Source organism: Oncorhynchus keta, chromosome 6 (assembly GCF_023373465.1).
Source record: "Oncorhynchus keta strain PuntledgeMale-10-30-2019 chromosome 6, Oket_V2, whole genome shotgun sequence".
Lineage (NCBI taxonomy): Eukaryota > Metazoa > Chordata > Actinopteri > Salmoniformes > Salmonidae > Oncorhynchus > Oncorhynchus keta.
The window spans coordinates 21,941,395-21,969,342 of NC_068426.1; the positions used below are offsets into that span (position 1 = coordinate 21,941,395).

Here is a 27,948-nt window from a genome sequence, read left to right on the forward strand (position 1 = left end):
ATGTCCAGGTGTGTCTATTGATTTCCTCCCTATGGAGCGGCACGAGTGCTCATGCATGCCACCAAATGGTGTGTAAGTGATCTAATAGAAGAGGGACATGCTAACCGTACCAATGGAATTACCATTTAGTTGAAAGTGATGAGTCTGTAAATTGCAGTGGATGCTTGGCCAGCTCTGTTGGTGTACTCTTAATGAAGGTGAGGGCGCTGGCATACTGTATTGGTTTAATGACCTCAGGGCTTCATTTACACAGCAGCTTGAATCATAATTTCCAATACACAGTTTGAATCATCATTTCGTAAACTGCAAGGAGTTTTGGAGGCTGCATGATTTTCTCTCACAGAGGAGTTTTTCCTCCAACTATGAGCCAGAGAATCATGGGAAAAGAGATTATAGGAGGAAATTGCCTCTCCTGTAATGGATTTAATTTGGATGCCTCAGAATATCAGGATTATTCGGGGCTGCAATGGGTGACTGATCAAATGCAGCCTCAAATTGGACACTGATCATTTTGTGACCATACTTGTTAGTCCGAGTTGAAACAAGTTTACATGGGTGAAAGGCAACTGAAAGACAGAACCAAAGGACTGTGAGATGAAGGATAAAACAAGGCATCAGCGCATTTATTCATCCAAGACCAAAGCAAGAACTCTGATCAGAGTGATAAACAGGCTACTAACAGGCTTCTGTTTCTTCATGTCTAGTGCATGTCCAGTTCTGTTACTAACACCACTGGACACAAAGAAACAGAAAGAACTTAATAGACACTAAATCCAATGTACGGCAATAGTCTGGCCTCTCAAACCACCAAGGTCAGAACATGATGAAATACTGAGGGAGCACAGAATGTAAATGCAATTCAAAGCCCAGACACGTACTGCGTTTAAAAAAAACATGAAATCATGAAAACAATGCATATTTTCATCAGTGAGCTGTGGTTTTACCATATAGGTTAAGGACATTTCAAATGTGAGATTGATATTCCATTGGAAAAAGAAAAAACCTGCACTTACTGGAAATATTTCATCTCATGATTTTTTACAACTTACTGTGACTGTGATATGTGGTTGTCTCACCTAGCTACCTTAAAATGAATGCACTAACTGTAAGTTGCTCTGCGTAAGTGTGTCTGCTAAAATGACTTAGAACATAAATGTACATTTAAGTTTCAATATTCAATAGTTTCAATGTGCACAAGTCCTTGAGGGCATGATTATCTAGCATTCATCAGTGGCATGGTGTGGTAATTAGGACAGTCAATAGATAATAGTTGCACCTTTATGTCCTCACGGATATCGAGTGAGGAACACTGCTCTAGAAAATTGGCTGCTCTGATCAGGGGCCACCTTAGACTTGTCATACCTTCATACTGACATTTTGCCATCTCAGGATACTTGGTAATACCGGCACTGAACACAAGGGGTGCTATTTTCAATCCCCACTGTGCCACTGTAATCCGAAGATTAGCAAAACTAACAAGTACATGTACAATTCTATAGCGAATGCTAGCTAAATGCTAAAGAGTGCATTGCAATCATTTTATACAGTGTCTGACAAACTCTTTGCAGGACAGACATCCCAGCTCATAACGTTATACAAATAACAAAAAAATACTACTCAGAGTTTGCTGCACACAAAAAAATATTAGATAGCAAGGGAGGGGATTCCCTGCTGTTATCAAGATAAGCTTGATTTTGCAAGAAGCTAACCACTTAGCTAGACAACTAGCTACCAAATAAGCTAACCAAATGCACAACTGCAGAGCATTTAGCACATTTTAGACAGTTAACTTAATCGTTATACGATTCCATACTGTAGGTAGATCACCTGGCGTGTGCTGCAGTGACTGACTCACAAGGATCTGGTCTCTTGTCTTCGTGTGCTTGTAAAACTACCGGTAGGGTTCAAATTGAAATAGGTGAAATGAAGAACGCAATCTGCTTTATCTCCTAACGTATTGCACAAGTTGACTAGGCATTTACATTACAAGTAGCTACAAATATTCAAATACATTTTTAAAGCTTCAAATAAATAGTTTAAATGGTATTGAAGGTATTGAAAAACCATCCCATTGCTATTTCCAAATACCCCGGTATACTGTATATACAGCGGTATACTGCCCAAGCCTAGGCACCATGTAAATGTACTGTACAGAGCATCTGATCTCACACGCAGCCACCATCCATAGACTACAGACCTCCTTGATAACTGAAGCAGCAATTCAGCTGAAGGGGCCACTTCACGGACACACATCAGTGCTCAAGGGAATCCAATGACATGTCTGAGGCTATAATCCTTAATTGAATCACAAAGCGGGCATCCCGCCTCTGTTTTGGTATAAATCTGAGGGATGGGCCTAGAGAAATGTAATAACATTCAAATTCATAGACAGAGCTATGGATGAAAGAACTGTAATATCACAAGATGGTGCTGATAGACATGTTCACCCTGTTTCTAGCTCCTAGACAACTTTGCAGTATTTGTTTTGCGTGTGTTTTTTCTTACATTGTTTGCTCAGAACGTTACTTGTATTATTACCTACAGTTGAAAATAACTTTTGGATATTAGATCGGTGGTCACTCACCAGAAATTCGACTTCTCTGAACTGGACCTTTTGTTTGAACTTCCCGAAGCAGCTCTATTCATCCCGGGGACTGCAACGAAACGCTGACGCTGGAAAAGAGGAAGAAGAAGTAGGGCCCTGGTCAGACTCAAGTGGCGTGCATATCGTCCACCACTTCTAAGTATATTACTTGCTAACGTTCAGTCCCTGGACACTAAAAGTAGACGATCTCAGGGTGAAGATCCCCTTACAGAGAGACAGACGACAGGGACTGGAACATACTCTGTTTTGCGGAATCATCAGTCTCTCTGGATGTATTATCCCCGGGACAGGAAGAACAAACATTCTGGGAAAAAGGAAGGCAAAAGGGTTTGTTTGATTATTAACAACTCATGGTGTGATTGTGGTAACGTACAGGAATTCAAGTCCTTTTGCTCTCCGGGTTTGGAATTTCTCACCATCAAATGCCGACCACATTACCTCCCAAGATAATTTATTTGGTCATTGTCACTGCCGTGTATATTCCTCCCCAAGACAACACCACAATGGCTCTAAAGGGACTACACTGGACTATGTGCAAACTGGAAACCATGTATCCTGAGTCAATATTTATTGTAACCTTGGACTTTAATAAACGTAATCTGAGGAAAAAGCTTCCGAAATTCTACCAAGACACCTCCTGTCCTACACACGCATCATGGACTGAATCATTGCTACTCTCCCTTCAGGGATGGCTACAAGGCCCTCCCCCGCACTGTAGCCATTGCATCCATTCTGCTCCTCCTCACCTATAGGCAGAAACTTAAGCAGGAAGCACACAAAGTAAGGACTGTTCAACATTGGTCTGAACACTCGGAATCTATGCATCAAGATTGTTTTGATCACGTGGACTGGGAAAACTGTGGATAGATGGCAGCATTCTCACGAAACTGAAAGTGCGAACCACTACATTCAACCATGGCAAGGTGACTGGGAACATGGACGTGTACAAACACACCATCTATGACCTCTGTAAGGCAATCAAAGAGGCAAAACCACAGTATAGGGACAAAGTGAGTCGCAATTCAGCGGCTCAGACACAAGGCATACTGTACCAGTCAAAAGTTTGGACACACCTACTCATTCCAGTTTTTTAAAACTATTTCTACACAGAATAATAGTGAAGACATCTGTCATCATGAAGTGCTTTGAGAGGCTAGCTAAGGAACATATCACCTCCACCTTACCCAACATCCTAGACCCACTACAATTCACATACCGCCCCAACAGATCCATGGACGTTGCATTCGCCATTGCACTGCACACTGCCCTATCCCATCTTGACAATGAGAAATACCTTTGTAAGAATGCTGTTCATCAACTACAGCTCAGCCTTCAAGCCCATCATTAAGTTCAGGGACCCTGGGTCTGAACCCCTCCCTGTGCAACTGCGTCATGGGCTTCCTGATGGGCCGACTCCAAGTGAAGAAGGTCGGCAACAACACCTCTGCTACGCTGATCCTCAACACGGGGGCCCCACAGGCGTAAGTGCTCAGGCCCCTCCTGTACTCCCTGTTCACACATGACTACGTGGCCAACTCGATCATCAGGTTTGCTGACGACACAACAGTGATAGGCCTGATTACCAACAATAACGAGACAGCCTACAGGGAGGAGGTGAGACCCCTGGCAGATTGGTGCCAGAAAAATAAACAAAACAAAGGAGCTTTCTCTGCAGGAGAATGCAGAGAAAGCACGATCCCATCCACATCGACAAGGCTGCAGAGGAGAGGAAGCACTACCATCTAAAAGGCAGAGACAGTACAGATGCATCAAAGCTGGGTACAAGAGACTGATAAACAGCTTCTTAGTGCCTCTTCAACCACAGGAAGCTGAAGAAATTCATCTTGGCCCATAAGACCCCCATAAACTTCTACAGATGCACCATTGAGAGCATCCTGTCGGGCTGTGTCGCCGCCCAGTAGGGCAATTGCACCGTCCACAACCGCAGGGCTCTACAGGGGGTGGATCCCCGGGGGCACACTGCCTGCCCTCCAGGACATCTACTGCACTCTGTGTCACGGGAAGGCCAAGAAAATCATCAAGGACCTCAGCCACCCAAACCACGGCCTGTTCACCCCGCTACCATCTAGAAGGTAGAGACCAGTACAGGTGCATCAAAGCTGGGACAGAGAGACTGAGAAACAGCTTCTATCTCCAGGCCATCAGACTGTTAAATAGTCACCATTAGCCGGCATCCGCCCAGTACCCTGCCCTAAACCTAAGTCACTGTTACTAGCCAGCTACCACTAGGTATTCTACCCTGTACCTTAGAGACTGCTGCCCTATGTACATAGAGTCATTGAACACTGTTCACTTTAATAATGTGTATATACTGTATTCTAGTCATGGTTCATCCTATATAACTACTGCTGTACACACCTTTTCTATACTGTTCATACACACCATTTTATATATATTCCAGACTCCGACATTGGTCTTTCTGATATTTCTTAATGTATTCCTTTTTACTTTTGGATTTTGTGTATTGTTTTGGATTTCTAGTTATGACTAAACTGTTGGAGCGAGAAACACAAGCATTTTTCTACACTTGCGATAACGTCTTCAAATCTGTTTATGTGATCAGTAAACTTTGATTTGATTTGACCATCCATGATTTCAAAATGATAGTTTTAACCATGTTTTAAGGCTATACAGTGTTTGTTTATTTACATTAACATTGTTTACAAACATTGCGGTAAAATATGCTTTTATTTTGGCTTCTCATGGTGTGTGACAGTTGAACTTCACTCATGAGGCATTTCTAAGTTATATTAAAGAAGAATCAATGGGTATGCGGCCTCCCGAGTGGTGCACCAGACTAAAGCACTGCATCGCAGTAGCCCAGCGTCGTCTGGGTTAGGGGAGGGTCTGGCTGGCCAGGATGTCCTTGTCCCATCGCACTCTAGTGAATCCTTGTGACGGGCGACTTCGGTCGCCAGCTGTATGGTGTTTCCTCCAACACATTGGTGTGGCTGGTGTGGCTGGCTGACGGGTTAAGCGAGCAGTGTGTCAAGAAGCGAGCAGTGTGTCAAGAAGCGAGCAGTGTGGTGGGCTTGATGGGGTTGTTTCGGAGGACGCATGGTTCTCGACTTTCACCTCTCCCGAGTCCGTACGGGAGTTGCAGTAATGGGACAAGACTGTAACAACCAATTTGGATAACACGAAATTGGGGAGAAAAAGGGATACATCATTATACCCCCCATTCTCTCTAGTAAGTGGTTCCTTCCACTGTCAAACCAGCCCAGAGTACACCCCCATTCTCCCTAGTAAGTGGTTCCTTCCACTGTCAAACCAGTCCAGAGTACCTCTCCCTATTCTCCTTAGTATGTGGTTCCTTCCACTGTCAAACTAACCCAGAGTACACCCCCATTCTCCCTAGTAAGTGGTTCCTTCCACTGTCAAACCAGCCCAGAGTACACCCCCATTCTCCCTAGTAAGTGGTTCCTTCCACTGTCAAACCAGCCCAGAGTACACCCCCATTCTCCCTAGTAAGTGGTTCCTTCCACTGTCAAACCAGTCCAGAGTACCTCTCCCTATTCTCCTTAGTATGTGGTTCCTTCCACTGTCAAACCAACCAGGCCGGAGACTAGAATAAGAAGGTGTCAGGTCGAAGTGTGTCTAAGGAGAGAGCTCAGCTGAACAGCCCCATCCTGTTGCTACCTCAGCCTGCCTGCACAGCCGTTTTGCTCACAGTCACTTCACGCTGTCTTTATGTGCAAAGGGACGACATCACACAGCAGGCAGCAATGTGTCTCAATTAGAGCTAAATCTACGGGTGTTCTTGTTTCCCAGCAAACGGTTTAAAATGGGGACAACCCGTTACAGTCTGCTGCACAAAGAGAACAAAGCAAAGAAAGAATAGGATCAAAGCGTTGAATCACAGAGGGGGTGTTATTTGTAGGGTCTTGTCTCCTGCTTATCAGGGCATGTGCTTAGTCTGTGTGATGTCTGCTTCAGCATTAGAAATGTAAAAAGCTGCAACAGAAGACAAAGATCCCTGCACAGGTTTACCGGGTGAAAAGAGAGCACACCAGTTACCCAAAACAAACATTTTGTGCGTGCACTTTGTCATAGCAAATGAAGTAGGCATATTTTTTCACTGCTGTCTCGCAACAGACCTTGACGCTATGGGATACATAATGTACTCATTTCTCATCAATTTAAAATTGATTACAACGTGAATCTAAAAACAGGAGGTATAAGTGTATACTTACAGTATATGTATTCATTTCCAATCAAAATATTTTCAGAATGGCCTTTTACAATGTACAGAGCTTTCTTGAATGTGGCCATCATAAACGTACTCTAATTTAACTATACAATTATTAGTATTTATCCTTTTATGGGTATTTCCATGGATCACCATTAGTAAAAATTCCTCTCTAACATGACTGCTTCTTCTCTCTCTCTGTCTCTCTATCTGTAGGTTCCAGGCTATGTGATGGACGACCGGCGCACCTCATCCTCCTCCTGCTCCTCGTCCTCCAGGCCATGCTGCCGCTCTGCTCTGGTGAACGCACCTGCCCTCACAGCTGCCGTTGTGAGGGGAAGATAGTCCACTGCGAGTCAGCTGGCTTCTTGGACGTCCCTGAGAACATCTCAGTGGGCTGCCAGGGCCTCTCTCTTCGCTACAACGACCTGCACACGCTGCTCCCCTACCAGTTTGCCCACCTCAACCAGCTCCTCTGGCTCTACATGGACCACAACCAGATCTCTTCTCTAGACAGTCGGGTCTTCCAGGGGGTTCGCAGGCTTAAAGAGCTGATCCTCAGCTCCAACAAGATCTCTCAGCTCCACAACGCCACCTTCCACGGGGTGCCCAACCTCCGCAGCCTGGACCTGTCCTACAACAAGTTGCAGGTGCTTCAGCCGGGGCAGTTCCACGGCCTGAAGAAGCTGCAGAACCTGCACTTGCGCTCCAACGGCCTCACCATAGTCCCCATCCGGGCCTTCCTGGAATGCCGCAGCCTGGAGTTTCTGGACCTGGGCTACAACCGACTCCGGGCCCTCACCAGGACCACCTTCCTGGGGTTACAGAGGCTCATGGAGCTGCACCTGGAGCACAACCAGTTCTCCCGGATCAACTTCTTTCTGTTTCCACGTCTTGCTAACTTGCGGGCGCTCTACCTGCAGTGGAACCGCATCCGAGCAGTCAATCAGGGCCTTCCCTGGACTTGGCACACACTGCAGAAACTGGATCTGTCTGGCAATGAGATCCAGACCCTGGACCCTGCCGTGTTCCACTGCCTGCCTAACCTCCAGACCCTCAACCTGGAGTCCAACAAGCTGTCCAACGTGTCCCAGGAAGCAGTGTCTGCATGGATCTCCCTGAACTCTATCAACCTTGCAGGTAACGTGTGGGACTGTGGGACAGGCATCTGCCCCCTGGTGGCCTGGCTGAGGAACTTTCGTGGCACTAAAGACACGACCATGATATGCAGCAGCCCAAAGCAGCTCCAGGGAGAGAAGATCATGGAGGCTACGAGGAACAATGGAATTTGTGAGGAAACTGATTACTTCCAGACAGAAACCCCTTCACCAACCCCGGATTTCATTGAAACGACACCTGACCCAACCCCTGCCCCCACCAGCCCACTTCCACCCCTGCTTCCACCTACCACCCTGGCCCCGCTACCCCCACCTCGGCCTCAGTCCCCCCCCCGGCCTACTTTTCCCAGCCGGGTAAGGATTGACCCCAGAGACTCCCCTCCCCGGGCTCCGCCCTCCCTCCGCAGCCTGGTGGTGACTCAGCCTCCAGAGCTGGAGCACATGTCCTTCCACAAGGTGGTGGTGGGCAGCGTAGCACTCTTCTTTACCATGTCACTCATCCTGACCGTCATCTACGTGTTATGGAGGCGCTACCCGAATGCGGCACGGCTCCTGCAGCAGCGCTCCGTGGTGGGCCGCAAGCGGCGGAGAAAGAGCCCGGAGCCTGAGCAGAACCTGAGCTCCCAGCTGCAGGAGTATTACATGAGCTACAATCCAGCCGCCACCCCGGATGGCTTGGAGGTACTGGGCAACGGGACTGGCTCCTGCACCTGCACCATCTCCGGCTCCAGGGAATGCGAGGTATGACCCATCGCATCAGCCTTTAAAAACAAAACCCAAAAAGCAAAAACACAAAGGCTCAAGAGAGAGAGGTAAATCCTTTTTCAGGCATGAACTGTGTAGAGAGACTTTGAATCAGGGCTAAGCACCCTTGACTCTTGGTTCATATCACGCTCGACTTAGAACTTTGAATGTTTCCAATTATTTCTGCAGTTTTCATTCATAAATCGAATTGGACACTGGAAACATGAAAATGACATTTAGAACCAGGAGGCAACGGTAACCTAGCTCAGGTTCAGAGAGCTACATTATTGCACTGCCACATGTGTTATTGGCTTAAATGCATTTTGTTCACTTTTTTGTTCGTATAGTTTATTTGCCAATCAGCTTATTTTTGTTCAGCGTTACACTTCAGCAGCGTTTTGAAGCACAATTCTTAATCATGCAAACACTTCTTCTATGGCTCCAGTGACAGATCCTGTATACTTGCACACTGTTCCTGCTTCAAGGTCTCACACAAGTCATTGCTACGACATCATGGCATGGCTCACTGGATGCTTTGATATACAGAACCAGTAAAAGTTTGGACACACCTACTCATTCCCGGGGTTTTTCTTTATTTTGACTATTTTCTACATTGTAGAATAATTGTGAAGACATCAAAACTATGCAATAATACATATGGAATCATGTAGTAACCAAACAAGTGTTTAACATATCATAATATACGTTATATTTTATGTTCTTCAAAGTAGCCACCCTTTGCCAAGATTGTGCAAAGCTGTCATCAAAGGTATCTCTCAACCAGCTTCATGAGGTAGTCACCTGGAATGCATTAAAATTAACAGGTGTGCCTGTATTTTATCCAATCAGTTGTATTGTGACGAGGTAGGGGTAGGGGTATACATAAGATGGCCATATTTGGTAAAAGACCAAGTCCATATTATGGCAAGAACAGCTCAAATAAGCAAAGAGAAATGACAGTCCATCCTTACTTTAAGGTAATTACTTGAAGGTCAGTCAATGCGGAAAATTTCAAGAACTTTGAAAGTTTCTTCAAGTGCAGTCGCAAAAACCATCAAGCGCTATGATGAAACTGGCTCTCATGAGGACCGCCACAGGAATGGAAGACCCAGAGTTACCTCTGCTGCAGAGTTCAAGTAACAAACACATCTCAACATCAACTGTTCAGAGGAGACTGCGTGAATCAGGCCTTTATGGTCGAATTGCTGCAAAGAAACCACTACTAAAGGACACCAATAATAAGAAGAGACTTGCTTGGGCCAAGAAACACGAGCAATGGACATTAGACCGGTGGAAATCTGTCCTTTGGTCTGATGAGTCCAAATTTGAGAATTTTGGTTCCAGCTGCAGTGTCTTTGTGAGACGCAGAGTAGGTGAACGGATGATCTCTGCCTGTGTGGTTCCCACCGTGAAACATGGAGGAGGTGTGATGGTGTGGGGGAGCTTTGCTGGTGGCACTGTCAGTGATTTATTTAGAATTCAAGGCACACTTAACCAGCATGGCTACCACAGAATTCTGCAGCAATACGCCATCCCATCTAGATTGCGCTTAGTGGGACTATCAATTGTTTTTCAACAGGACAATGTAGAAAATAGTAAAAATAAAGAAAAACCTTTGAATGAGTAGGTGTGTCCAAACTTTTGACTGGTACTGTATATGTGTTTGTTTGTGTATGCTTGTACAAGTGTTTATTATGTGTAGTACACTCAATGTGTGTGAGTAAGTGAATGTCTGTGTGTGTGTGCGTGTTTCGTCCATAGGTGCTTTTCTTTCAAGGCCAAAATGAAAGACAGGGCAGGGGTTATCTTAAGGCCACTAGCATTCCCCGTCTTGCCTAAACTGGAAAGGTTAGCTCTCCACCTCATGAGATGCCAAAAAAACAAACTCCAAATGGATTCAAGCCGAATCACAACATGGATTAATGAGGTATTGATCAACATCAGTTGGATGCCCCATAACAGCTCCCTGTCCTCTTATGTGGCAGAGTAGAAAAAGAAGATGTCCCAGTCCGCATGGCTGTATGCCCATTACTGGTGGTTTATTTCACTTCCTCAGTGGCCCTGTACCAGCCACATGGTCCACCTGCCTGCCAGGCTGCAGTAGCTACGACCCTCTTTAGCCTAATCTCTTTAGCCACTGAACTCAACAGTCTGTTTAGTAAAATAGTAGAGGGCATAGTGGAAGGGGCATTAGCTCCCGCCTGTTTTGGGAAGATTTATGGTAATCTCAAAAGAGCCATAGCGATATGTGTAATCCCAAATCATATGAAATGCTCATTAATGCGGATGGATCCCCCCGGCCTGCCAAGATGAGGCACCTATTTATACCCAATACCAGTGTAATTACAATCACCAGCCATCGCACCGCGTCTGCGTTTGATCTCGGGAAGCATGTTTTCCTACACAGATGTGCTGTTTTATAACAGGATATTCACCTGAAGTGATTTCGTAAAAGGGGATTATTTATGTTCAGAGAGGAACTGTTTCGGAAGGAGGAGAGAGAAAAAATGACAGAAAGTAATCTGTTTATTTACACTCCACTGGAAGGAACCAAAGATCACAGGAAGCCAAAATTAAAACCCTGTAAACGTTTGGTTTGTATAACGAGGAAATGAATTGACACACTCAGTGGTTTTACAGGTTGAATGAATGATTCCATGACAGTGCTGCAAAACAAAACAAGTCCACAGAGCCCATGTTGTCCATATTAATTATCACATTCAACATTAGCCTTTCTGCCGACTGCAGTTTGCTCAATTCTTTTATCAAGAGTTTAGATTTGTGCTCCGTAAGCCTCCAACATCATTAATTGTATTGAAGGAAAGCGGCGTTTATTTAATATCAGAACTCCCATGGCACCGATGTCAAATTTTTATTCTGCTCAAAATATTTTCTAGTCATTTCTATATGCCTAACGTTTCATTAGTTATTTCAGAAATATGACATGAATCACCTATAGGCACCAAGCTACCAAGCCATTCATTATAATTGCTCTGACTGGCAAAGCAACTCCATGACAAGGAGAGCTGTTGCGTAACTAATTATTTTTGCACTCTGTCAACGCGTCGTGCCCTTAATCCACGGAGATAGAAAGACCTCTTATTACCTGCAGTGTGATTAACTCAACTTTAAAGGCTGGCATATTATTTCTGATTGGAACTTCATTTAATTCAATCTGAGTTTCTCTCAGACAATGCATAGATTTTCCCGTAAGTGGATCGCAAGCCCTGCACTTGATTTTTTTTCTTCATGGAAACATGGCAGTGATTTGAAGTACAAATGTGTTTCTCCCGATTACAGTGACAATGTGAATCTCATCCCCTCAAACACAGACACTCTTCTCCCTGTTCTCTGCAAAGTACAAAAGGGGGTCTGCAGAAGGTTTTTTTGTCTATGTTATGTTGTTGCTCATTTCGGTGAACGTTTAATAATTGAGGAGCAGGCGTCAGCTCGGTTTAACTTGATGAAAGAGCCATATTGCCGGCCGGCACAGCTGGCTGTGCCTTTCATTATGGCTCAGTGCGGTGTAGGCAGTCCCAACGGAAAACGGTGGGAAAGACTGGGAGCTGCGGCATGTTCTCAACTGTGCCTGTGATGAAATAAGAAACAGTCAGGATGAGAGAGAAATGCTGCATACCGGGTCAAAGCCCAATTAAAGCACAGAGGAGAAAGTATCAGAGATGGTGTGGTTTTTCCTCTGTGGCTGTTTCAATTTGGTTATGTTCGGACTCACCAAAACTTTCATTCGGAATGATGATGTTTTGTATCATCATGATGATGTGGCCGGTGATACTTTGTTTCTTGTAAGTATAATGTCTTGAAAACTTGACTGCTGACATGCAAACATTTTGGGAATGTATCAACAGTGAACTATTGAAGAAAAAAAAATAGATGTATACTTTTTGGATTTTCCCTTTAAAAATAAATAGTTTCACCACATTTGACATTTTAGTCATTTAGCAAACACTCTTATCCAGAGTGTCTTACAGTTCGTGACTTTAGCAAGTCTTTATTTTATCTTTATTTAACTAGGCAAGTCAGTTAAGAACAAATTCTTATTTTCAATGGCAGCCTAGGAACAGTGGGTTAACTGCCTGTTCAGGGGCAGAGCGACAGATTTGTACCTTGTCAGATCGGGGGTTTGAACTTGCAACTTTCCAGTTACTAGTCCAATGCTCTAACCACTAGGCTACCCTCATATAATTTATTTTTTTAATGTGGTCTATATTAAAGGACACTTCATTTAATAAAATCAATGTTTTACTTAAAATATGTAAAGGGTCACAAAAGGAACTTATTTTGTGGAACGACCTTTTGTAAGGAGGCATATCTCTTGCATACTAAATCAGACTTAAGTCTTCTTCCTTCTCAAAACTCTAATAATTGAGAAGAAGTCGACCATGCATTTTGCCCCAAGAGCTCAAATAGAAGAGATTTACATTCAGGCAGCTCCAAAACACTAGAATTTGTATTTAATTACCTGTACAGTGCCCCCCTCTGACATTTCTTTTCAAATAGAGAGAAAGAGTGTTTTCTTGGCAGTGGTAATGGGTAATAGCACTGAGATATAGCAAACTGAGAGCATAGTCACAATACCTTTTCATATGGTACAAGGCATAACAGATATGTATTTGATCTTATTGGCTGAAACACAATGAACCACTCAGGAAATAACAGACAAGGTTTTATGATGAAAAACAGCGGTGAGGTGCAATTAATGGAATAATTTTACGTTGAAGAGTGCTTATCATGATACGCATTCAATCAGCATGATAGTTTGAGTATTAGTATGGTGCATTGCTTCAATTGAGTAAGCCACTTTTCCTCATCAGGAAATGATGAGCTACTCTCCGCTCACCACTACTGGATAGAACTGTTTCAGTCATCTGTTAAGTGATTGAACATTGTCTGCTTCCTCGATAGATATGGTCGGAATAGGCCGTTTAAAGGCACTTAACAGTCACCAGCGTATGAACACTTTTATGTTCCCTTTAATCTGAAACCTAAATTGAACTGCTTCTCATAAACCAAGTCCCTCACATGTACACACGTCTTTCCGTTGGCCTCAAGGGCACCATCCCACTTCTGACACCAATGTAGCGAATTTCGGGGGGTTAGCCCAAAGATGTTGGCTTGACAGCAGCAGGCTTGACGAGGTCGCTAGGTGTTGGGTTAAGGCTGCTACAGTATGTTTATTAGTGTGATATCTTGTTTGTTATACTTATGAACATATTGCTCAATATGAGTGCTAGGAACAGGTTACAGGCTACCTCAACGGCCGTGGAAATTCAACTGAAAAATAAATGTACAGTATTAGGATTTTTGTGTCAGATATTTCCATGTCATAAGATTTTAAGTCAGGTATAACTAACTACCTTTTTGATCTGCATCTCTACTCAAAGAGAGCCGCCCCCTATTCAAAGCCCTCTATGTATATAAGAAGGTAAAATGTTCTTTAATTTCAAATAAACTATCATCTTGTTTTCATACCCCTGGATATTTATCTAGATTCTAGATATCGCTGCTGACATGATCTTGTACAATATATCGGAATCTTTGCATTGTGATCCAAATTCCAATATAACATCACATCAGGCAGACACATGAATAAAAATCAGTGTCAAATCAGTGCCGCTATTGAGGGATTGTTCATGTCTATCTTGTGTTAGGGGAAATAAATGGGTCCTCCATTGGGTCCCCTTTCATACCAGGACTACCCTGCAGCACAGAGTGACTTTCAGAGATGCCCCTCCTCCCCTAAAACAGCTTTGAAGACTGGGGGCATGTCACGCAGCCCGACAAAGGCCTCCCTTGGCCAATTTCCCTTCAAGTCCCGTTCGACTTGACAGGCATTCCTCCAAACACCATTTACAGAATGCTTTCATTCTCCACTGCCTCTCCATCTCTTTCTCCCCCCTTTCTCTCTCGCTTTCCCTGCCTCGTCGGCTTTAAGTAGCCATTAAGTGCTTAAACACACACATTCCACTGAGGCTTCTTAATGAATATCCAATAGGTTCTGGTTTGATATTTTGTCCCCATTTATCAAATCCCGTCTCATCCCTCTTTACGGGATCTATGGTCTGCAAGAGAGCTGCTTAATGTGTGCGTCATCTGCTCTTTTCCACTTACACTTTAATTATGAATTCATTCAATTAATTGATTCAGTGATCAGGTCAAGATTGTCTCCGTAAAGAATAGGGGTGTGGGATAGTCTCACGGTTGGAGGGTTTAGGTGGAGGATGATGAACTAGTCCCTGAACACTCTCCATCCATCTCTACATCACACTGCCAAGGAGAGTCTAAATCTGTCTATAAAAAGACAGTGACTGACAGAAACAAGACTAAATAGCATTGAGGCCTGTGAGGCAAATGCATGATCCACCTGATGGTTCTTTCATGCCAATGTTGTTATCCCAAGCTTGAACTCCTCCGCTCTGTTTCTTAGGGGCATGGCTTTGTTCCTCCTTGCCTAGATTGCAGTAGCTCCTCAGGACGCCCAGTGTGAAGACTGTGGCTGGATGGATAGGATACCCCAGGCCTATGCAGGATATTCCCTCGTCCCAATCCACCCGCACTACAAATCAATGCAAATCTTATTTGTCACATGCTCCGAATACAACGGGTGCATTTCACCTTACCGTGAAATGCTTCATTACAAGCCCTTAACCAACAACGAAGTTCAAGAAATAGAGTTAAGAAAATATTTACTAAATAATCTAAGGTGAAAAAATATATAAAAACAGAAAAAGAGTAACACAAGGAAATTACAGTTCATAACAACAACGAGGCTATATATAGGGGGTACCGGTACTGAGTCAATGTCTTGTGGTACAAGTTAGTCGAGGTCATTTGTAAGGTGACTACGCATAGATAATAAACAGAGTGTAGCAGTAGTGTAAAAACAAAAAGAAAAAAAATTATCCAGGTGGCCATTTGATTAATTGTTCAGCCGTTTCACGGCTTGGGGGTAGAAGCTGTTAAGGGGCCTTTTGGTCCTAGACTTAGTGCTCCGGTACCGCTTGACGTGCGGTAGCACAGAGAACAGTCTATGACTTGGGTGACTGGAGTTGTTGACAATTATTTGGGCCTTCCTCTGACACCGCCTAATATATAGGTCCTGGATGTCAGGAAGCTTGGCCCCAGTGATGTACTGTGCCGTACTACCCTCTGTAGCACCTTACGTTCAGATGCCGAGCAGTTGTCATACCAGGCGGTGATGCAACCATTCAGGATGCTCTCGATGGTGCAGCTGTAGAACATTTTTAGGATCTGGGGACCCATGACAACTCTTTTCAGTCTCCTGAGGTGGAAAAGGTGTTGTGCCCTCTTCACAACTGTCTTGGTGCGTTTGGACCATGATAGTTCATTGGTTATGTGGACACCAAGGAACTTGAAACTCTCGACCTGCTCTACTTCAGCCCTGTCGATGTTAATGGGGGCCTGTTCGGCCCTCCTTTCCTATAGTCCACGATAAGCCACTTTGAATTGCCAGGTCTCTGACCTCCTCTCTATAGGCTTTCTCATGGTTGTTGGTGGCCTACCACTGTTGTGTTGTCAGCAAACTTAATGATGGTGTTGGAGTCGTGCTTGGCCACGCAGTCGTGAGTGAACAAGGAGTAAAGGAGGGGACTGAGCATGCACCCCTGAGGGGCCCCAGTTTTGAGGATCAGCATGGCAGATGTGTTGTTGCCTACCCTTAACACCTTCAGGAAGTCCGTCAGGAAGTCCAGGATCTAGTTGCAGAGGGAGGTGTTTAGTCCCAGGGTCCTTAGCTTAGTGATGAGCTTTGTGGGCACTATGATGTTGAATACTGATTTAAGTTTGTCTGCATTAAAGTCCCCGGCCACTCGGAGCGCTGCTTCTGGATGATCATTTTTTTGTTTGCTAATGGCCTTATACAGCTTGTTGAGTGCGGTCTTAGTGCCAGCATCTGTTTGTGGTGATAAATAGATGGCTACGAATAATATAGATGAGAACTCTCTTGGTTGATAGTGTGGTCTACAGCTTATCATGAGGTATTCTACCTCAGACGAGCTATACCTCGAGACTTCTTTAATATTATACATCGCCACCAGAAGTTATTGACAAATAGACACACACCCCCGCCCCTCGTCTTACCAGACTTAGCTGCATATAAGGGCACAAGGCAAGACCCAGATGCAGACACAGGAGGCAGATGGTTCGAGTCTATTGTTTATTTATAATCCAAAAGGTAAAGAGTGTCAGACAGGCTCAATGTCAGGGCAGGCAGAAGGATCAGGCAGGCAGGTACGGGGTCCAGAAAAACAGGGGGACTAGAAAAAGGGACTAGAAAAGGGAATAGAAAAGAGGAGCATGGGAAAAAACACGCGGGAAAAAATAAATACAAAATTAGCAAACCCCAGAAACTGCTGTAACCGCACCCTGGACGTGGGTTGGTGCCAATCCACCACCGCTCTCACTTTCTCTGGATCCATCTGAACATTCCCTTCAGAGATGATGTATCCCAGAAAAGTGATTGTGGAGTGGTGGAACTCGCACTTCTCCGCTTTAACAAACAACTGGTTCTCCAGAAGGCGCTAAGAACTTGTCGAACATGGAGAACGTGTTCCAGGGCAGATTGGGAGAAAAACAATGTCATCGAGGTATACAAAAACAAACCGATTCAACGTCCCGGAGCACATCGTTAACCAGAGCCTGGAGGACAGCAGGAACATTAGTGAGTCCAAATGGCATGTCCAGGTACTCATAGTGTCCACTTGCTGTATTGAAAGCAGTCTTCCACTTGTCTCCTTCGCGCATCCAAACTTTGACTGGTCTCCCCACAGCTGAAAAACAGCAAAAGGGGTACCGGTAAATAGGAATTAGGGAATTCCCAGTCTGACTCACCAGAGTAGTTGTACCTACTAATCATCTCGGTCTCCTCATTGGACAGGTAGCAATGGAATGCCCCGCAGCACTGCAATACAGACAACTGTTGGAGCTTAGGCTATGCAAACTTTCCCTAGCCGATAATCTAGCTCTTCCCAGGTCCATAGGTTCTGGTGTATCCGACTCACCCGTCGTTGATGATTCTCGAGGGAGCTCAGGTGGTTCGGATCCTCTCGGAAAAAACATCCCTCGGTCACCTCCCTCGGAGGTGAGCAAGCCACTGCGGATGAACGAGTGTACCCAAGACCAGACCTCCTCTCACTCCTGTGTTCCCTTAGGCGTCCATCAATTCTAATGGTGGGGGCGATGATGGAGTCGAGGTCCACCGGTAGTTTCCGAGCAGCTAGCAAATCTTTTACCACCTCAGGTAATCAGTAAAGAAAAGTATCGAAAAGAGACTGCAGATTCCAGGCACTCTCGACGGCCAACATGCGAAAATCTAACTCATAGTCTGCCATACTACGGGACTTTTGACGTAATTCAAGAAGTTTACTGGCTGCCTCTCTCCCGGATACCGGAGAATCTAATAACTTCCTTACTTCTGCCATGAAATTTTCCAGATGACAACAAATGGCGAATTGTTGCTCCCAAACTGCCGTAGCCCAGGAGAGTGCCCTTCCCAAAATTAGCGTAATAACATACGCTATCTTAGATCGGTCTGAAGGAAACGAAGATGGCTGTATCTATGTAATAAGAGAGCACTGAGAAAGAAAACCCCGGCAGGTACCAGGATCCCCAGAATATCGGTCCGGAGGAGGTAAGCGGGGTTTTCGGGGAGCTGGTGTAGGCTGTTCAAGCTCACCACTAATAGGGAAATATTAATGGCTGGTTGGGGTTTCTCAGCGGTAGCAGACAGCCTCCGAGCTAACTCCATGATTTGCTCCATAATCTCCTCCCAGAAGGTCCTGTAACTGCTCCTCATGTCTCCCAATAGTGTCTCCCTGCATGGAGACAGCGTGGCGGAGCAGAGCCAAGTCTGCTGGGTCTGTCATGGCCAGTTCGTACTATAAGGGCACTAGGTGAGACCCAGATGCAGACACAGGAGGCAGATTTGTTTTTTATTTATAATCCAAAAGGAGTAGGCAAGAGAATGGTCGTGGACAGGCAAAAGGTTAAAACCAAATTCTGAGACCAAAAGGTAAAGAGTGGCAGACAGGCTCGATGTCAGGGTGGGCAGAATGGTCCGGCAGGCAAGTACGGAGTCCAGAAAAACAGGCAAGGGTCAAAACCGGGAAGACTAGAAAAAGAGGATAGAAAACAGGAGCACAGGAAAAACACCCTGGTTGACTTGAAAACATACACGGCGAACTGGCACAGAGAGACAGTAGTGGTCCTTCTGTGGCTCAGTTGGTAGAGCATGGCGCTTGTAACGCCAGGGTAGTGGGTTCGATTCCCGGGACCACCCATACGTAGAATGTATGCACACATGACTGTAAGTCGCTTTGGATAAAAGCGTCAGCTAAATGGCATATATTATTATATTATTACAGTAAACACAGGGATAAATACACTAAGGAAAATAAGCAACACCTGGAGGGGTGGAAACAATCACAAGAACAGGTGAAACAGATTAAGGGTGTGACACTGCATGCCCTGCCGATACATGGAGAAGCTAGACAGCGCTATATTAACCGTGTCGTCGTTCAGGGTGCGGTCAAGTCTCGGTGAAACATAAGATGTTACAGTTTGTAATGCCCCGTTGGTAGGATAGTCTTAATTGTAGATTGTATGGGCCCTGAAGCTAAGACAAATAGGGAGAGAAAGTAGGCCTATTTTATAGCAAATCTAAGACTAAGACAGTGAGGGGAGAGATTCTAAGACTGATCTGCTGCTGTGACACGAAAAGGAAACAAACGCAGTGGCAGTGTGGCACCGTATATCAAAGCTACCCCTTCCATTACCTTAAATTGAATTTTGTAATCTTCTACCTGCTTCTGTTTCCTTTTGCCACCGGCGCTGGCAGACACCTTGTTCTGTGTCCACGGATAACAGTAACATGCACCCACCTTCCAGCTCACCCACACACACTGCTATAGTCTACATACTGCAACGCAGAGTTGCAGACCCACACACATACACGTGTGCGCGCAGGCTAGCACTCAAGCTTGCGCATGCACGCACACACACACACAAAGTCCAATCGCATACAGCAGGTGATTTTGAGAGTGTGTTATTCTATCAAACTGACAAAAACTACTTTAGAGTATTGTCCAAGTGCCTCCACGCAGGTCTTCAGTGTCAAGCCATTTGTCATATTAGAAACCCCAACCTCATTTATTTTGCTGCCTTCTCCTCCCCACTTCCTTGTATCCCTCTGGTCCATAAGCAAGGAGAGGTCAATTAAATGGGCTGATGGACAGAGGGGGAAAAAGCCTGCAGGGATTCAGCTGTGATTGAAAGCAAAGAATGAGCGGCTCCTGCACTCCAGACTCTATTTATATCAAGATGACGTGGGAGGATAATGTGCCATCAGCTAGGAGATGGCATTAAGTGAACTTTGATCAGGGAAACATGATCAAAGTTCAGGAAACGACAGCGCTTGCGAGAGGCTTAAGTCCCACACCTCAGTCTGTCCCTTTGCTGAAGGGTAAAGGAGGAGATATGGATATGCGTCTAGGCACGCCTGGTCTACAGGACAGTGAACCTTACCAGTTAACACTGGGAACCACAAAGGACTTTCATCTGACAAGCGGATCCAGTTTCCTTTTTACTTGCTGAATAGAATTACATGTCACATACGGCAGTTTCTGAAACATGATTTTGTCTTTTCACCTACTTTCTGAAAAGTCAAAGTAAGGTATTTTCATACGTAGATACACATACCGCATTTGTGGTAGTATTGTCTGAATAGTTACATTTTGGCATCTTCACAGTGTGGTTATTTTAATTGTCGAGCCCAACGCTAAGGAGTCCAGAGCACCAAGGCCTCATAGAGACAATATCATTTAATAAGGAGATTCTAAAATGAAGCAACTGTGTTTTTGTCGGTTCCCCCTCCTTAGCCACTAACTGTACATCAAATGATTTGACTGTACCTTTCCTAGGGTGGCTTGAGTGGAGGCATATTAGAGGGCTTCAATTCCTTTGAAAGCAATGGACTAAACAATGCCCTGTGTCACCTCTGTCATGTCCTGAAGAGAAATTACTGAATAGAAAGGCTGTCATTGAAAACCAGATCAACAGCACCAGCAGGCATCGACACGACTAACTTCTGCTTTGAAGATTAAATAGTTTTATATCGGGGACAATGTTTTGCCCGTAACGTTTTTACAGAACCTATTTGCAGCTTTGTTCTGTTGTCACATGAATTTTAATTCACAAAGACGTTGGCTCTCTTTCTTAGCAAATGTTTGAATTATTAAAGGGTGGTTTCCAGAGGGGAACGGAGACATTTGTCGGGATCCACATATTTTTTAAACGTGCCCTATAGGCATATACGTTCACTCGGTGCTTGTGTGAGGCCACAGTCACTATCACAGTGAGAATTACAACCCACGCTTCCTGTGTTCTTTCCTTATTTTCGCCAGTTTTCCAACAAAGCCACTTTTCTACTTAGTGGTATTACAATACGATCCTTCTTTGTGTACAAATTAATGATGCCGCTTGAAGAATAATGGTGGGAGGAGATAGCCTTGTTTGCCCTAATTTAACCGCGGAATTACAGCTAAAGAAGGCGGATTTCTTTGTTAGATATTCAAGGTGGAGAGCTTATCCCTATTTAGGTTGTTTGATAAAACCTGAATAAATGGATAAATACATGGATTAAAGAGGTACACTCAGTCAGCGACTGAAAACTATTTGAACCTCTTTGTAATATATTTTAATTTGTATTTAACCTTTAGTTAACTAGGCAAGTCATTTAATAACACATTTTTATTTACAATGACGGGCTACTGGGGAATAGTGGGTTAGTAACTGCCTTGTTCTTTGTTGGGATGAAGAGTTTGTTGGATTTTTTGAAAGATATTTGTTTGTGTGTGCATATGCGTCTGAGAGAGGGAGGGATAGAGTGAGATTGCGTTGGAAGGAAGCTGCCGCTCCTAATCGTGTCGTCCATCACTGTCATAAATCATAAATCATAACGCACACATACGCAGGCACACACACACACACACAATTTCATTGTGACATGTTTGGTTGGATCCTACAAGTAAATTGCATCCCATTTTCTTTGAGAGATCCTTGAGCCACCACCATTCCTAAAGCATGGCTTATGTGTCTTTTTTGATCTGCTCTCCTCTGCGATGCATGTACAGTATATACACAGTCATTCTCCACCGCCACCAGAATCTTATCGCTATTCTATCACATACTTAGTGACTGCAGCAGTCCATAGTTAAATCCTATATATGATAATTTGTTCCAATATATCTCAGCTACTGCCTGTGCTGGCTGCCTGCCTACCTTTGTAAGGCTCCTGGAGATTTGTGCACCCTGTCACGCTGAAGTTTGCGTTCCAGTTTGAGTCATGATACACGTCTCTGGGCAAAATATTACTCTTGCTGTCAAGATTGATATATTCATGCATTCATGCTTTCAGCACTACAATTAATCTGTGCTTTTATTATTTTCTTAAGGAGGGGGGAAATGGTGTACATTCAAAATAAGACAATAATTCAACACTGTAATAGCACAGTATATTGGGCGGTAGGTAGGGACCTCCATGAGAATGTGATCAAAAGAGTTCCTATAAACATCACATTCGCCTCCAGTATAGTTACAGATGGTTGATACTCCATTTAGCTTGTTTGTTTTTAGATCTACCGATGTCAGATCCTAATTTGACCCGTTTCGTTGCAGCAGGAAAATAGTTGTACCTTATGTAGGCTACGTGCAGGCTACAGCACGTCTCGTGTTAATGTTTATGTGGATTATCATAAATTGACATATGTGTAGGGGTAGATGTATTTTTGTGAGGGAAAATCTGTTTTTGTTCAATCAATTGTTTAATTATATTTTGAAGGGACGCAATACCCACAGCCACTGACTCCAGCACACATATGACAGAGTTGGCATGGGTTTGAATCTGGTACACTGCTCATGGATGAACATCTATTTCTGATGCATTAATTCTGCGTGGTTACAGGGTTAATTCTGCGTGGTTGCTGGGTTAAGACAGAAACAACTCAAAGTTTAACAGGTTATGCATTAATTCTGAGTGATTAAGGTTAGGGATATGGCAGGGGTAGGCAACCCTGGTCCTGGAGGGCCGCAGGCACTTCATGTTTTTGATTTAACCGACCTGGAAGACCAGGTGTGTTGAATTTAAGCCATCACTGAATTGATCAATTAGCTCAGTTGGTCAGGTGTGGTGCCTAGTTGGAACATCCTGCACTCTAGGAACAGAGTTGCCTACCCCTGGGGTATGGTTTGGGGAAGGCTGACAAACAAAATTATTTTAGAAAACGATGCCTCCGTTTCATCAGTATTAATCATGCTTGCTAGAGCATCATGAACTGCCGTGGCGCAGTGGTCCAAGCAGTGCCCTCGGGGTCCGAGCCTCAGGAATTTGCTGGCCGATATAGTGACCAGCCTGAGCCTACATTTGGCCCACAAGTTAATTGTGTTTGTTTCAATGTTTTCAAGAAGTAAAATGAATATGATAATTTACACAAACGAAAGTGTCTCACCCTCGACAAAATTGTCTTTGGATAGGCTCATGCATAAACATCTTGACAGGTTTTACGAAATGAAATATTAAAGCCACATAATACATGCTTTCATTCCTCACCAAAGAACAGAACTATATTGACAAATTATACATAGCTGAACTATAAAATGTGGACTAGTATCCACACTGGAGGAAAGTTGATCAATCTACTGTAGGCCTACATCTGTCAATCAACTGATGGCCCAAATCAATTTATCAACTCAGCCAGAGACACACAATCTGTAGCCTGTTATGGGTTTTCACACCTTTCATTATGTGACAATGGGTAGGCTAATCAATTAACAAGGAGCCTATTGCAACCATTGAGGGAACTAGATTATCGCCATCTGACGCCTTATTAAGCCATCAGCACGGGCTGATATCATTTGCAAACATTATTGGTGACCGTATTACCGCCCCCTAAAAGATGATGTCGGTGTTACCTTGAGCTAGGAAACTCTGAAATGTCCGACTTGCTAACTGGTTGTAGTTATACACGTGCCGTTACACAAGTCCTGCTTGCAACCAGTCTTTCAATTTATGTTCGCCCTCTGATTTGTCCTTTTTGAACAGACTAAGCTATTTGACAAGCATTCCATACAATAGAAATATACAGTGGTGTAGTGGTTCCTGGAGAAGTGGGTGTACTCTAATTTACCAAACATTTCCCAAACGGCCCACCAAATCATATAGACAAAAAAAGAAACATGCCTTTTTCAGGACCCTGTCTTTCAAAGATCATTTGTAAATATCCAAATAACTTCACAGATGTTCATTGTAAAGGGTTTAAACACTGTTTCCCATGCTTGTTTAATGAACATGCACCTGTGGAACGGTCGTTAAGGGCAGGGTAGCCTAGTGGTTGGCATGGGTTTGAATCTGGTCCACTGCTCCTGGATGAATGTCTATTTGGGCGGCAGGGTAGCCTAGTGGTTAGAGCGTTGGACTAGCAACCGGGAGGTTGCAAGTTCAAACCCACGAGCTGACAAGGTACAAATCTGTTGTTTTGCCCCTGAACAGGCAGTTAACCCACTGTTCCTAGGCTGTCATTGAAAATAAGAATTTGTTCTTAACTGACTTGCCTGGTTAAATAAAATAAATACAAATAAAAAGACACTAACAGCTTACAGACGGTAGGCAATTAAGGTCACAGTTAAGAAAACTTAGGACACTAAAGAGACCTTTCTACTGACTCTGAAAAACACCAAAAGAAAGATGCCCAGGGTCCCTGCTCATCATGCTGCAAGGAGGCATGAGGACTGCATATGTGGCCAGGGAAATAAATTGCAATGTCCGTACTGTGAGCCGCCTAAGACAGCACTACAGGGAAACAGGACGGACAGCTGATCGTACTCACAGTGGCAAACCACGTGTAACAACACCTGCACAGGTAGAGGTAGGCAACAACAACTGCCCGAGTTACACCAGGAATGCACAATCCCTCCATCAGTGCTCAGATTGTCCGCAATAGGCTGAGAGAGGCTGGACTGAGGGGTTGTAGGCCTGTTGTAAGGCAGGTCATCACCAGACATAACCGGCAACAACGTCACCTATGGGCACAAACCCACCATCGCTGGACCAGACAAGACTTGCAAAAAGCGCTCTTCACTGACGAGTCGCGGTTCACGTTTATCGTCAAAGGAATGAGCGTTACACCGAGGCCTGTACTCTGGAGCGGGATCGATTTGGAGGTGGAGGGTCCATCATGGTCTGGGGCGGTGTGTCACAGCATCATCAGACTGAGCTTGCTGTCATTGCAGGCAATCTCAATGTTGTGCGTTACAGGGAAGACATCCTCCTCCCTCATGTGGTACCCTTCCTACAGGCTCATCCTGACATGACCCTCCAGCATGACAATGCCACCAGCCATACGGCTCGTTCTGTGCGTGATTTCCTGCAAGACAGGAATGTCAGTGTTCTGCCATGGCCAGCGAAGAGCCCGGATCTCAATCCCATTGAACATGTCTGGGACCTGTTGGATCGGAGGGTGAGGGCTAGGTCCATTCCCCCCAGAAATGTCTGGGAACTTGCAGGTGCCTTGGTGGAAGAGTGGGGTAACATCTCACAGCAAGAACTGGTAAGTCTGGTGCAGTCCATGAGGAGGAGATGCACTGACCCCCCTTTGTTCAGGGACACATTATTCCATTTCTGTTAGTCACATGTCTGTGGAACTTGTTCAGTTTATGTCTCAGTTGTTGAATCTTGTTATGTTCATACAAATATTTACATGTTAAGTTTGCTGAAAATAAACGCAGTTCAAACCAGAGCATACGGACTTATTTTCTCTCCATATCCCCGGATTCCTACCGTAAGCTCTGAACCTTTTCACCTGGATCATCGCAGAAAGCTAGCTGCAATCTGAATGGCTACTCCTGGCTAACGTCTCTGTCCCGAAGCAAGAACCAATTATCCTGGAGCTAGCCCATGCTAGGCCCATCTCCCAGCGAGCTGAAGAGGTCCATCAGCCACTCCTGGGCTACAATACGAACCTCCACGACTGGACTACCGACGTAATCTGCCAGAGGGGGTTCTTCAACTGGCTACAACGTCGTGACGTCCTCTGAATGCCCATCTGCTAGCCTGCTAGCCGCAGCCCGCTAGCTACCTAGAGCATATTGGACTGTTAGCTGAAGAGATCCATCGGCCAATTTCTTGGGCCACTACACCTATTTTTCCAATTGGACTGGACCCCTTTACTACACCGAACGCTACTAATCCATCACGACTGGTCTGCCAACGCAACCGAACGAGGAGGCTCCGCACAAGGAGGCTTTAATGGGCTTCTTCCGTCGCGACGTCCCTCTAAGGTCCTTCTCCTAGCTTGTTAGGCCCGCTAGCTGTCTGAATCGTTGTGTCTCTAGCCAGTTTAACTACTCATTAGACCCCTATGATCACTCGGCTACGTATGCCTCTCCCTAATGTCAATATGCCTTGTCCATTGCTGTTCTGGTTTGTGATTATTGTCTTATTTCACTGTAGAGCCTCTAGCCCTGCTCAATATGCCTTAGCTAACCCTTTAGTTCCACCACCCACACATGCGGTGACATCTCTCTCATCATCACTCAATACCTAGGTTTACCTCCACTGTATTCACATTCTACCATACCTTTGTCTGTACATTATGCCTTGAATCTATTCTATCACGCCCAGAAACCTGCTCCTTTTACTCTCTGTTCCGAATGTACTAGATGACCAGTTCTTATAGCCTTTAGCCGTACCCTTATCCTACTCCTCCTCTGTTCCTCTGGTGATGTAGAGGTTAATCCAGGCCCTGCAGTGCCGAGCTCCACTCCTTTTCCCCAGGTGCTCTCATTTGTTGACTTCTGTAACTGTAAAAGTCTTGGTTTCATGCATGTTAACATTAGAAGCCTCCTCTCTAAGTTTGTTTTATTCACTGCTTTAGCACACTCTGCCAACCTGGATGTCCTAGCCGTGTCTGGATCCTGGCTTAGGAAGACCACCAAAACCCCAGAAATTACCATCCCTAACTATAACATTTTCCGACAAGATAGAACTGCCAAAGGGGGCGGAGTTTAAATCTACTGCAGAGATAGCCTGCAGAGTTCTGTCTTACTATCCAGGTCTGTACCAAAACAATTTGAGCTTCTACTTCTAAAAATCCACCTCTCCAGAAACAGGTCTCTCACCGTTGCCGCTTGCTATAGACCACCCTCTGCCCCCAGCTGTGCCCTGGATACCATATGTGAATTGATTGCCCCCCGTCTATCTTCTGAGCTCGTGTTGCTAGGTGACCTAAACTGGGAGATGCTTAATAATTTCTTATGGCTTGATTCCCGCTAATGGGATCGATATGACAACAGCCAGTGAAAGTGCAGGGCGCCAAATTCAAAACAACAGAAATCTCATAATTAAAATTCCTCAAACATAGAAGTATTTTACACCATTTTAAAGATAAACTTGTTGTTAATCCCACCACACAGTGTCTGATTTCAAAAAGGCTTTACGACGAAAGCACACCAAACGATTATGTTAGGTCTGCATTGAGTCACAGAAAAACACAGCCATTTTTCCAGCCAAAGAGAGGAGTCACAAAAAGCAGAAATAGAGATAAAATTAATCACTAACCTTTGATGATCATCATCAGATGACACTCATAGGACTTCATGTTACACAATACATGTATGTTTTGTTCGATAAAGTTCATATTTATATACAGAAATCTGAGTTTACATTGGCACGTTATGTTTAGTAGTTCCAAAACACATCAATTTACAGAAATACTCATAATAAACATTGATAAAAGATACAACTATTATGCATGGAATTATAGATACACTTCTCCTTAATGCAACCACTGTGTCAGATTTCAAAAAAGCTTTACCGAAAAAGCACACCATGCAATAATCTGAGTACAGCTCTCAGACAACAAATCAAGCCATACAGATATCCGCCATGTTGTGGAGTCAACAGAAGTCAGAAATAACATTATAAATATTCACTTACCTTTGATAATCTTCATCAGAATGCACTCCCAGCCCAGTAATCCCAATCCACAATAAATGTTTGATTTGTTCAGTAAAGTCCATCATTTATGTCCAAATACCTTTTTGTTTGCACGTTTAGCCCAGTAATCGAAATGCTCAATGCACGATCGCTTAGTTCAGACGAAAAGTCAAAAAAGTTATATTACAGTTCATAGAAACATGTCAAACGATGTATAGAAACAATCTTTAAGATGTGTTTATCATAT

At 44.3% G+C, this 27,948-nt stretch overlaps 1 protein-coding gene across 2 annotated transcripts in view; it reads left to right on the plus strand.

Moving 5' to 3' along the window:
* Window positions 1–27,948, plus strand: part of LOC118385235 (leucine-rich repeat transmembrane neuronal protein 4-like) — a 57,511-nt gene that overhangs the window by 15,021 nt on the left and 14,542 nt on the right. The window contains exon 2 of one of the 2 annotated variants that reach the window (XR_004825984.2): window positions 7,032–8,745. Coding sequence is in view for 1 of the 2 variants with exons in the window: in XM_035772200.2 (XP_035628093.1) it covers window positions 7,032–8,674 (1,643 nt within the window). In the remaining variant the exon portion in view is untranslated. The remainder of the gene's footprint in view (window positions 1–7,031; window positions 8,746–27,948) is intronic. The other variant, XM_035772200.2, reaches the window with a different exon arrangement.